This window comes from Triticum aestivum, chromosome 5B (assembly GCF_018294505.1).
Source record: "Triticum aestivum cultivar Chinese Spring chromosome 5B, IWGSC CS RefSeq v2.1, whole genome shotgun sequence".
Taxonomy (NCBI): domain Eukaryota; kingdom Viridiplantae; phylum Streptophyta; class Magnoliopsida; order Poales; family Poaceae; genus Triticum; species Triticum aestivum.
The window spans coordinates 244,680,873-244,693,021 of record NC_057807.1 but is presented as its reverse complement, the minus strand read 5'-3'; the positions used below and the strand labels follow the sequence as shown (position 1 = coordinate 244,693,021).

The 12,149-nt window shown below is 44.3% G+C and overlaps 1 protein-coding gene across 1 annotated transcript; it reads left to right on the top strand.

The window, feature by feature from the left end:
• Positions 1 to 7,193: 7,193 nt before the first annotated feature.
• Positions 7,194 to 9,233, top strand: LOC123115932 (PAN domain-containing protein At5g03700-like). Its single transcript, XM_044536967.1, has one exon. The coding sequence runs from the start codon at positions 7,447 to 7,449 to the stop codon at positions 8,944 to 8,946; it is 1,500 nt and encodes a 499-aa protein (XP_044392902.1). The 5' UTR covers positions 7,194 to 7,446; the 3' UTR covers positions 8,947 to 9,233.
• Positions 9,234 to 12,149: the final 2,916 nt, after the last annotated feature.

The window sequence follows — 12,149 nt, the reverse complement described above, 5'->3', positions numbered from 1 at the left end:
CAATTTCTGAGAGAGAACCACCTTCAATTGTGTTGAAATCAAGGGGATTCCACTCCAATCTTTGGTCCTTGATTTCTAGCCTCCCCAAGTTGCTTTCCACTCCAATACTTCTCCTACCACATAGCCAAATATGTGAAAGAGTGATTGAATGTTGAGGATACTATCTTTCGAAGCACAAGAGCAAGGAGTTGATCATCAAGAACAACATATATTACCTTTTGGAGAGTGGAATATCCTAGGTTGGTTTGGTGTCACTTGGGAGCCTGCAAGCTTGTGGAGTTGAACCAAAGAGTTTGTAAGGGCAAGGAAATCGCCTACTTCGTTAAGATCTACCCGAGTGAGGCTAGTCCTTCATGGTCATAAGCCATGATGGCATAGACATGGTTGCTTCTTCGTGGACCCTGCATGGGTGGAGCCCTGCGTGGACCGACACAGCCGTTACCTTTTGTAGGTTGAAATCTCCATCAATGTGGACGTATGATAGCACCACCTATCAAAACCACGCCAAAAAATCACCATGTCTTCATTGTGTTTGATTTTCTCCGATCCCTCCTTTACGTTCTTATGCAAAGTATTTACTTTCCATTGCCTACTATCTAGACTTACATGTGTAGGGTATAAGAAGATCTACTTGGGAAAAGGCTCAGTTTTTATTTGGTAAAGTAGTCTAATCACCCTCCTCTTGACCTACTTGCGATCCTACAACTTCTTAACCCAATAGCCCTCATTCATAGCTTCTAAAGCAGCCATACAATCCACTCCCGTTGTATAATCCAAACTGTGTTGTTCTTAGAACTTGAAGTACCCTTAGTACACAACACCACCACCAAGGTACAACATGAAACCGAGCGATCAACTCTTGCTCCACCAACAAGTGCTACTAGACATGCCCGACCTGGAGGCGCTAAAACTTTGCGGATGTGGGGCGATAGTGTTGAGATGATACATGATGCGGCGGAAAGGATCCTCAAACCGCTCGACGGAGTGCTACTTCTGCTTTACTAGGAAGGTGTTAGGGCACCAAGTTCAAGGCTTTGAAGCAAGCAACAATTTCCCTTAAGCGACCTCAAGGTTTATCAAATCCACGAGAGCTACACAATTACAACCAATGATTTGTACCTACACAGACAGGAAAAACTTCCTTGTGCTCTCAACAGCACTAGCGAGGTTGTCAATCTCACTCTCTTTGCTAGTTATTAAAGGAACTAAAACACAAGTGTGGACATGGTTGATGGAAATTGAAAAAAAAAGTAAAACAAGGAATCATAAGAACATTGTTTGTGGTTGAAAAATTTATGGAAGAGATAGGACTAGGGTCCATAGGTTCACCAGTGGTCTCTCTCAAAAAGATAAGCAACAATATGGTAAAAAAATTATAGTTGGACAATGAATAAATTGTAATATTTTTAAGTATAACTATTCATGGCATAATCAACATATGAGCATCACGTCCATAAATCCATAGACCGTTATCCTACTGCATGTATAGCTAATACTGCACCCCAAGATCACTATCCACCATGCATTTCAAAGTATTAAGTAAACAAAGTATTACATTAAGTATGATGACATGAAGTAGATGATATATTGTCTTCACCCTGCGTTCAAAGGACATCTAGACAATCATCTTTTTATCCCCAGCGACAACAACATCAATACAAAGCCTTTTCCACTTTCTATCACTACGATAGCTTACTTGCACGGTTGAACCCAACCATCATACGCAACTCCCTCTATTGATCAGACCCCAAACTTGGCAAGAGAAAGAAAGAATAGATCAGGGAGCATATATGAATAAGAATTATGCAGCAAAAAATCAAATAGATCTTAAGATAATTCATGAATAAATATGATCACAAAGTGACAATTCATCATATCCCTACAAACATAAAGCAAAAATTTCATCAGATGAATCACAATTATGTAGGGCAGTTCATGTGATCTTTGTGTTGAGAAATGTGTGTGAGAGAGAGAAGGAGGGAGAGAGAGAGAGAGAGAGAGAGAGAGAGAGAGAGAGAGAGAGAATTATCTAGTGTTACTAACCCATTGTCCAAAGGAAACTAATTATGATGGTGTTCAAGTTGATGGAGATGGGCATCATGATGATTTCCCCCTCTGTCAGAGTACCGAAAAATTCTCTCCATAATGGATTGAGATGAAACAGAGATGTGTGGCAGGAGAAGCATTTGGGTGATAGATTCTTGAGGGTTTTCGGAAGTATATAAAGAAACCATAACCGAGAAGCGGTGGATCAGAGTCCCAAGGGCCAATGCGGCAGGGGGGCACACCCCCAGGGCGCATGGGGGCGGCAAGTGGGGCCCCTGGTTGCCCCCGGGCTATGTCAGTTGCTTCTGGAACCCTCTAGACTTGAAAATTTCTCCAATTATTTTCTGGATTTTTTGGAGTCCGAAAAATTTATTTCTCTGGAAATTCCAAACCAACAAAAAGAGAAACTCACACTGAGCACTAGATTAATAGGTTAGTCCAGACTAATAATAAAAATATATTTAAATAGGTGATAAAAGTATGCGAATTTAATACATATATTGACATGAAAAAAGCAAAATTAAAGACACTTTGAGATGTATCAAGTGCAAGCTTTGTCGACCAACTACAAGAATCCCTCAGGTGCGACCACAATCTCTCAAAGTGAAACAGGCGCGCCCTGATGAAATGGGAAATGTAGTCGACGAGTAGAGGGAAATGATCTGACACGTTGTAGGTGAGACATCTGAGCAAGTAGTGAGGGCCTGCCACCTCCTAGGTAGGAGTGCATAGCACACGATCGTTGCACACGATAGTAGAGGAGTCATGCTCATTAGGTTATGTGTAGTGATGACTGTGCAGTTGAATGTCCCGAAGCTCCCCCGTCCACAAGGAAACGCCGGAAGCTATTCGTGGTACGACAGTTGATGCGAGAATTATTCTTGTCTTTGGCAGAGGTGGTCATGTTGAACTCTTTGCCAAGGAGCCATGGCCCAGCTTGTGAGGAGCGCATGTTGTGCAGATCGCCAAGGAACACAATCTTTACGTTGCCATCATGCGGGTCATAAACTCTGGTGACCTACCAGTGTGAATCTCCCAAAGGATACACACAAGCGCGGTAATATGGTGGGCCCAATCATTAGGTTTGATAGCGCAACCTTAGACCGCCGCCATGCGAGAAGAATACTACTGCGAGTGCTGGTGGCTGGCCAGACGAGGTAGTCGTCGAATGAAGGTCCTGAAGTTTCAAGGCCAATAAACTTCGAGGCCAAAGCGAGCTTTGTTTGTTGGATGCAAGCGATGCTTGGAGTAGCAGGGATAATCACACCATGGACAACGGTGCGCTTGGCCCTGATACGTCTCCAACGTATCTATAATTTTTTGATTGTTCCATGCTATTATATTGTCTGTTTTGGATGTTTAATATGCATTTATATGCTATTTTATACTATTTTGGGGACTAACCTATTAACCGAGAGCCTAGTGCAAGTTTCTGTTTTTTGGCATGTTTTAGAGTTCCGCAAAAAAGGAATACCAAACGGAGTCCAAACGGAATGAAACTTCCGCAATGATCTTTCTTGGACCAGAAGCAAACCAGGAGACTTGGAGATGAAGTCAAAGACTGAACGAGGCGGCCACAAGGGCAGAGGGCGCGCCCCCTACCTCGTGGGGCCCTCAGAGCTCTCTTGACCTAGTTCCTTAGCCTATATATACTCTTATACCCCAAAAACATCAGGGGGAGCCATGAAAACACTTTTCCACCGCGGCAACCTTCTATACCCGTGAGATCCCATCTAGGGGCCTTTTCCGGCGTCTTGCTGGAGTGGGATTCGATCATGGAGGGCTTCTACATCAACACCATTACCCTTCCGATGAAGCGTGAGTAGTTTACCACAGAACTACGGGTCCATAGCTAGTAGCTAGATGGCTTCTTCTCTCTCTCTTTGATTCTCAATACCATGTTCTCCTCGGTGTTCTTGGAGATCTATTCGATGTAATACTCTTGCGGTGTGTTTGCCGAGATCCGATGAATTGTGGATTTATATCAGATTATATATGAATATTATTTGAGTCTTCTCTGAATTCGTATATGCATGATTTGTTATCTTTGCAAGTCTCTTTGAATTATCAGTTTAGTTTGGCCTACTAGATTGGTTTTTCTTGCAATGGGAGAAGTGCTTTGCTTTGGATTCAAACTTGCGGTGTCCTTTCCCAGTGACAATAGGGGCAGCAAGACACGTATTGTATTGTTGCCATCAAGGATAAAAGATGGGGTTTTCATCATATTTCTTGAGTTAATTCCTCTACATCATGCCATCTTACTTAATGCGTTACTCCGTTCTTTATGAACTTAATACTCTATTTGACATGGACGATGTATGGCGTAATAGTAGTAGATGTAGAATCGTTTCGGTCTACTTGACACGGACGTGATGCCTATATTCATGATCATTACCGTAGATGTCATCATAATTATGCGCTCTTCTATCAATTGCTTGGCAGTAATTTGTTCACCCACCGTAATATTTATTATCTTGAGAGAAGCCACTAGTGAAACCTATGGCCCCCGGGTCTCTTTTCCATTATATTGAATCTATTTTACATCATACTAGTTTCTGATCTACTATTTTGCAATCTTTTAATTTCCGATCTATAAACCAAAAACACCAAAAATATTTACTTTACCGTTTATCTATCTCTATCAGATCTCACTTTTGCAAGTAATCGTGAAGGGATTGACAACCCTTTTATCGCGTTGGGTGCAAGTTTGTTGATTGTTTGTGCAGGTATTCGGTGACTTGTGCATAGTCTCCTACTGGATTGATACCTTGGTTCTCAAACCGAGGGAAATACTTACTCTACTTTGCTGCATCACCCTTTCTTCAAGGGAAAAACCAACACAAGCTCAAGAGGTAGCAGGCCCCACAGCTTAGCCCAACATATCGGATGCATGGACTTTATATTTAACCGGGCAACTCAAGCATGATTGCAATGATGCTGGAGTAAGTTATGACTGCGACATCTTCAACGGTGATCTTCCATGACTGCGGAATTTTGAGTTCAGGCTTCACTAAATATATGAACATTGCGATCAGAATGCCAACACGTTGGCCCATTTGATAGCGAGGAATAGTTTTCAACCGTCCATTTCATGTATTTGGGACGATGATCTATTCGTGTTATATCACTGACCATGGTAAATAAAGTATCTACTCTTATCAATGAATAAAGCTTTGATGCAGAGGCCACGGGTTTTAACTTTTTTTTTCAAAAAAGAAAACAATGAATAAAGCTAGCCGAATGACATTCCCTAAAAAAATCATAAATGAATGTGCATAACATATACTCCCTCCGTCTAGGTGAGTAAGTCATCTTAGGCTGGCCATAGTGGGAGTAACATAAGTAGTATCATGCACTTGGGGGTCGCAAACATACTTATGTGGCAGGCAAAAAGAAGAGAGATGGTTATAGTAACATAGGTAGATACTGTAACATAATAAATGTGATGCTACTATGTGTCATGCATGGCAATAAATGAGACCACCTATGATATTAATGTATGATACTATGCACTATAAAGGTAGTAACATGGACTAGTAACATATGCATGTTACTAGTCTAAGTTACTCCCCACTATGACCAGCCTTAGGCAGTGCACCATGAGCAAGGAGGAGGGGAAAACGAGAGACATTAATGTTTATTTGCTAATTAATAGTATTACATGCAATGAACTAACCACTGCATGTCATGTTTGATAGTCTCAGGTCATTAAAAGCATGCACACCCTCATCTCTTATTGGTTGATATGTCAAGAAACAAGAAACAAGGTAGAAGTTAATGCATCGCGCCTACGTGTTTTGGAATTATTTGATTTTCGTAAAATGACTTACACACCTAGACGGAGGGAGTACGCATTTCTTCTGTGGACCAAATGCACTTTGTTTCAGTTATGTTCATGACACTTAAGGTCAACGCTCAAAACCAACAAACAAACAACCATCAGCACTCCACCATTTAATACCATATCTTTTCGACTACGCTTATCCTAGCCAATACTTACTGTTACATCACAGGGTGACTTGTAGTAGAACCAATAATCGTACTTATTTCTTAGTTGATAAGATTTTCTTGTCTATGTACTTGTATGGATCTAGAAATGATTACGCATCTCACTTTTTAGCATCGATCTAGGAATGGTTACGAACCTCACTATTCAGATCAAGTATTTAGCATCGATCTAGGTGCAGCCCCCGCCAACTCCCTTCTGACATGATGGTTCGGACCAACTTCGGCTTCCTCATCGATAACTGTTTCGGCGGCTATGAGATTGCTCAGCTTCATGCCAGGAATAGATCCCTGCACCTACTGCCGGTGCTGGCAACGGCGGCGCCCGCGGGTGTCGTTCCTTTTTTTGGAGGCGTTGCCAAGGCCTTCAGCTGCGCCCCTCTTCGAGCTCAGGGGAAACCCTAGGGTCCGGCTCCTCCTGATCGGATGGCGACGGCGTCTCGGCGTCGTCTTCCTTCTTGAAGGAGCTATCTTGCTCGCTCGCGGTGTCCCCGATTTCGGCTCAAATGATGTTGGAGTTCCTGTTGATTCGGCATTGCCTCTCTTGGTTCGGGCTTGGTAGGTTTAGCTATGATGCATCCTTTGTTCAGGCTGAGCATTCCTTGTCTCTCTGCTCCGGGCACCATGTTTACGCTTGTGTGCGTTCGTGTCATGAGTTGTATCCCTCGCTGTACTTATTCTTTTCCTTCTATCAATGAAATGATACGCAAGTTTTACGTATTCGTAAAAATAATTAGAAATGCAAAAAAATTGACATCGGTTTTTTAAGCATGTCAGGTCAAACATTTTTTATGGCAAATTACGTGTCACGGGTATGGACAACTTTTTTCAGTACATGCATGGCAAATTCTCAATAGAAAAAACTGAACATGCCAGGATTTGACATGCCTTCTGAAGAGAATTGCCATGCTCGCGACACGTAATTTATTATAAAGAAATATTTGATTTGCCATGTTTAAAAATCTAACATCATATTTGCAGCGGGCTGCTTTTCTGAATAGTCTGAAAAATATAGCAAAATAGTTTCGAATAGTTCTGACCAGCTGGAACACAGAGTTATATTTCCTTAGATGAGCTGGAACAGAGAGTTGACTATTGGCCAGTTCATATGCTTAGAGTAGTTGCAACTTGCGGGTGATGCAAAGTTCCGGATCAGGCATGTTCATCTCCTCCACAAACTCAATTTACATTCTTTTTTTGTCATCTATTCCGTGAGTTGGAAACAGACTAGATCGAATGGAGGCTCACGCCGGCCGTTGACCTTCTATTTGATGATGCATATATGGTTTGTAAGTTAGTATAAAGTTGAGTCATCTATTTTAAAACGGAGGGAGTACATGCTACTCTGTCTCAAGCATTTGACCTTTATCCCGTTCTTAATTTCCTGCCCCTGCAATGAGGGAAGACAAGCCTGATCCGGCCATCGCCGTCTTCCTCGCCGCTCTCTTTCTTGCGTCGGCGGCGCCCCTGATCGACGGAGCCGACAGGGAAGAGCCTGTGACGCAGCTGTCCAACGGCTTCACCGCGACGCACTCGGCCGACGCGCCGGGGCGGTTCGAGCCGGTGCTGTACGCGCACAACGGCATCTTCGCCTTCGGCTTCCTCCGCGTCGGCTCGGCGTCCCTGGACCTCGCCGTCGTTCACCTCCCTTCGTCCTTCCCGCTCTGGTGTGCCACGCCGGCCCGTCTCGCGGACTGGTCGCGCCCGGCTACGCTCTCCTTCGACAACCGCCTGATCCTCACTGTCCCCGAGGTCGGCGAGCTCTGGAGCACCCTCAACGTCGTCGGCGATACGGTCGCGCTCCTCAACTCGTCCGACCTCGTCATCCGGCTCTTCAACGGCCGCGGTACGCCTTGGCGTAGCTTTGAAAACCCATCGGACACGCTCGTCCTAGGCCAGAACTTCACCATGTCGTCGCCGCCGCTCATCTCCAAGAACCGCCGCTTCTCTCTGCGGTTCGCCAAGACGTACATGGCGCTGCACATGGAGTTCTATGGTGGCCGCACGAGGCCGATGTACTGGCAGTACACGGCTCGCGAGGCCCAGCCAGAGAACGCAACGCAGCCCCCGGTGTACGGCCGCCTGGACAGCCGCGGCTTCTTCGGGCTCTACCTCCTGGGTGGCGACCAGAGCGTCGACATGCTTGCGTTCGACACATTCGTCCGGAACCTCACCGGCGCCTTTCGGCGGATGACGCTGGACGACGACGGCAACCTCCGCGCATACTACTGGACCGAGGGCTCCAAAGCTTGGACCTCCGACTACAAGGCCATTTCGGGGCCGTGCGAGCTGCCGACCTCGTGCGGCGCTTACAGCCTGTGCGTCCCGGGAGGAGCGCCCAAGTGCCAGTGTCTCATCAACAGCACCGCATCGATCGCCCCGCCATGCCGCGCCGAGGAATCCACCGACCTCCGCGGGGGCGGCGCGGGGCAGCTGTTCGACGTTGTGCGGCGGAACCGGGTGTCACTTGCGTACAAGGAGCAGCTGCCGTTCGAGACGTACAAGACGGCGGCGGAGTGCGAGCAGTCGTGCGCGGCCAGCTGCAGCTGCTGGGGCGCGGTGTACAACGGCGGGAGCGGGTACTGCTACCTCATCGACTTTCCCGTGGAGACGGTGGTGTACGAGGCCGACGACCGGAAGGTGGGCTATTTCAAGATCAGGAAGGCGCAGCAGCAGAGCGCAGCGGGGCGGGGCATGTCGCCAGGCGTGACAGCCGCGGTGGTGGTTGCGTCGCTGGTCCTGGCGAGCCTGGCCGTGGCCGGGCCGTACGTCGGGTGGAAGAGGTGGCTGCGGCAGCGGCGGGCTGGCGGTGTGGGGATGGAGCAGGAGCTGACGCCGGGCCATTACAGGGACCTCAAGTCCATGGACAGCCCCAACAATTCCTTCAAGACGTGATCGGTGCCACTGTATTGAAGCTGAACCCATCGCCCGGACGTTGCCATGCGGGTTGCTGAGCTGCAGAGTTTGGAGAAAGAGGATTGATGGCTTCAGCCAGCTCTGCTCCATGCAGAATTACATAGGTTACAGAAACTTATCTTTTTACGTACGGGATCGTAGTGACGTAGTCCATCCATTGTGTAGGGTTTTTCGGTCCCATTCTTTTCACCATCTCTGTATCATGAACATGTATGCTCAATCGTGTATTTCAAAGATATGGCGTCAATCCGGTGGTAATTTCAACATCATTCATTGCAAAGAAAAGAGCAAATGATAATTTTGATGCAGGGTGTCCTTTTATATTAATGTTATAATTGAAAGTACGAACCTAATTAAGGAAATCGTTCTCTTTAGCAAGTAATTTTTGAAAAAAAATCTAGTATGTCCTTAGTGGGTTTTTGGTGCGATCACAAGTGATTAGGGGGCTAATGAACATGTTGACTATATGAACAGTTTTAGCCTCATACATAAAAGATATGGCGTCTACTTAACTTAAACCTTCATTCAGGAACACTGCACTATTAGGAGGGGTTGCACAAGGTATGAGGTGGATTCATGGGCCAAATACATCTTATTTCATCGCCTTTATACCCGGGACAAAGCCCCAAAGTGCTCCGGCTCAATGTAGTGCTTTGATTCATTTAACCAGACACCCTGTATACCAGCCCAGAGATCTATGTCTTCTAGCATACATATCACTTGATTCAAATCCAAACAACAACATTTTACACTAACAATAGTCACACAAAAATACAGTCACATGAACCACGGGGGTTTGATAACGACAATCTTAAGAGAGGCCAGGGCAGCAAACTATTTTACATTATCTATCACTAATCATGGGGCATTAGAAACTAGCAGCACAAGACACAACAGAGGAATACACAGGTGATACTCCAATCTTTAGGGACACTGCTGGACACTTCCTAGTTTGCGACACCCAATACCACATCATATGTATAATATAACCTCACGCATCTAGCCACATAAAAAGTCAGGTGAGTACTTCGACTGCATTCACAAGCTAATAACAACCTAGGCATAGAAACATAACTAGTTGAATGTAGTTATAGTGATAGTAAGATAAAAATAAATGCAGCCACCAGAATGAGCCTTTCTGTAGGATATTGCAAAGGAAATAAGATAGCCATGCAACCAGAACTAGGGTGTCCCAAACACGCCGGTGGACCAGCCCAAGCACCTCACTGATCTCTCACTTTTGGTATGCTAGAATTACTACAACATCGAGAAGGAGTGTATCCTACTAAGAGCCACACCAAGGCATGCAGATCTTTGTCAAGATCCATGTCACAGAAGATCAAAACATCAAAGAAGAAAATTTCGTCAGTGATGTTAGGCAGGGTATGCCCGCAGCCCAAGCATGACACATAAAGGCGCCACACCACATGTGCTCAGACTACAATGGACACAAGCATGGATACGTTCTCTACCCCGCATTAAATGTGGTCATAGGCTACCATAGGTCTACGGGTCCTAGGCGAAGAAAATACGATGCGGTGCAAGCGATAAGGGATTAATCCTATCAGGATAACACTCGAATTGCTGACACTTTTGCGCATACCAGGAGGTAAGCTTCTTGACGGCGACTCTATTACTCAAGGTGTCACTTGAGCTTCAACCTTGATGTGTGTTCATACGAGTGTAAACGGCTATGTGGTGCCCACTAGCTATATAAAGGGAGGATTGTGGCCATTCAAAGGACATGCAGACACACATCGAGGAAACAAGTAAGGAGAATAAGGTAGGAGTGAAGAGGGTGCTCGGGATGGTAGCCTGTAGCACTCTTTAGATCCCGAGCACCACCATGGTTCTTCCGAGAACCGCCAGAGCTCTCCCAAGCATACCTAGAGCTCTCCCGAGCATATGTAAACTCCACCATATTACTCACATCAACAAACGAACAACATCAAAGTTGTGTCAGGTTACATTGTATAATATGTAATATAAGTGTGGTTTCTAATGTGCTTATGCTAGATTAATGCACCAACCTGACATGTTACAAACCTTGAACCAAAACCTATGACATCTCATTTTATATGATAATCATTGTTGTTCAAATGCTACTGCTTGATTTCATATAAGTATATGCCCCCAACTATTGTATCCATATTTGTTTTTTTACTTCTTTTATAAATGATAGTTTGCGCAAGATGCACGTATGCTAATTGCTTTTTGACTCACATTGCTTTTAAAAACTTGGTTCTGATGATCTTTCCTTGTCGGTCTCAGGCTCCTAGCCATAAAGGTGTAGTTGCTTCCTCATGTGGTGTTGTTATTTTGAGTTGGTTATCTGCTACAGGTGCTTACTTCTCCCATGTAGGAATACTATTTAATTAACTATGTACTTGACAGTTGAACATGAGCATGTTATATGATTACCTTACCATTGCTTCAACAGCTTTAAAAAATATTTCTTGATCAACTGCTTTCTGTCCAAATGCATACTATTCTTCAGCACGATCTTCTAGCAATTTCATGTATAAGTTCCATTGCACGTTAGTTTTGCTAATATAGTTTCTACTCTTTGTATTAGTTGCTATTTTGGGAACTCGTAATTGATATTTTATTGTCCACTTTTTGTACATGATAGATGATTGTTATGTATTTACTATTTCTTCCCTGAGAAACATATCTAGAGAAATGTATAAAAGTTCATATCTATAGAAATTGCATGCACGTCTACTGGTCTATCACTTGCAGTTCCATTGTTCATGAGTCTTGCCCGTTATTTGGAGTTTCCTATGTTTTGTTTTGTTCCTAAGCATTTGTTCTATAACATGCATATGTTGCTAACCTTCGTTCATGTTTCGTAGCAAGCTCCAGGACGAACAAGTCAGAAGAAGCATAGAGTTTAGCTCATTGGAGCTAGTTATACTTTGATAGATAGTTATAGTTAGATATTTTGGTTGTGTTTTTGTAGCTGGATACCTGATATAAACTACTGTTGGATTATATAAACCTGATCTGAATTATGTTTGATTGTAATTCTTAAGTTTGGTGGTTTTCTCCGTATGAATTTTAATTCTGTTCTCTATTTGTTTAGTAAGATTTAATTTGGTTATTTATTTGCCGGAGAATTGAAATCTGAATAATCTGGCACTGACATCTGGGACCCCCTTACTAGAACCTGACAACTAGGA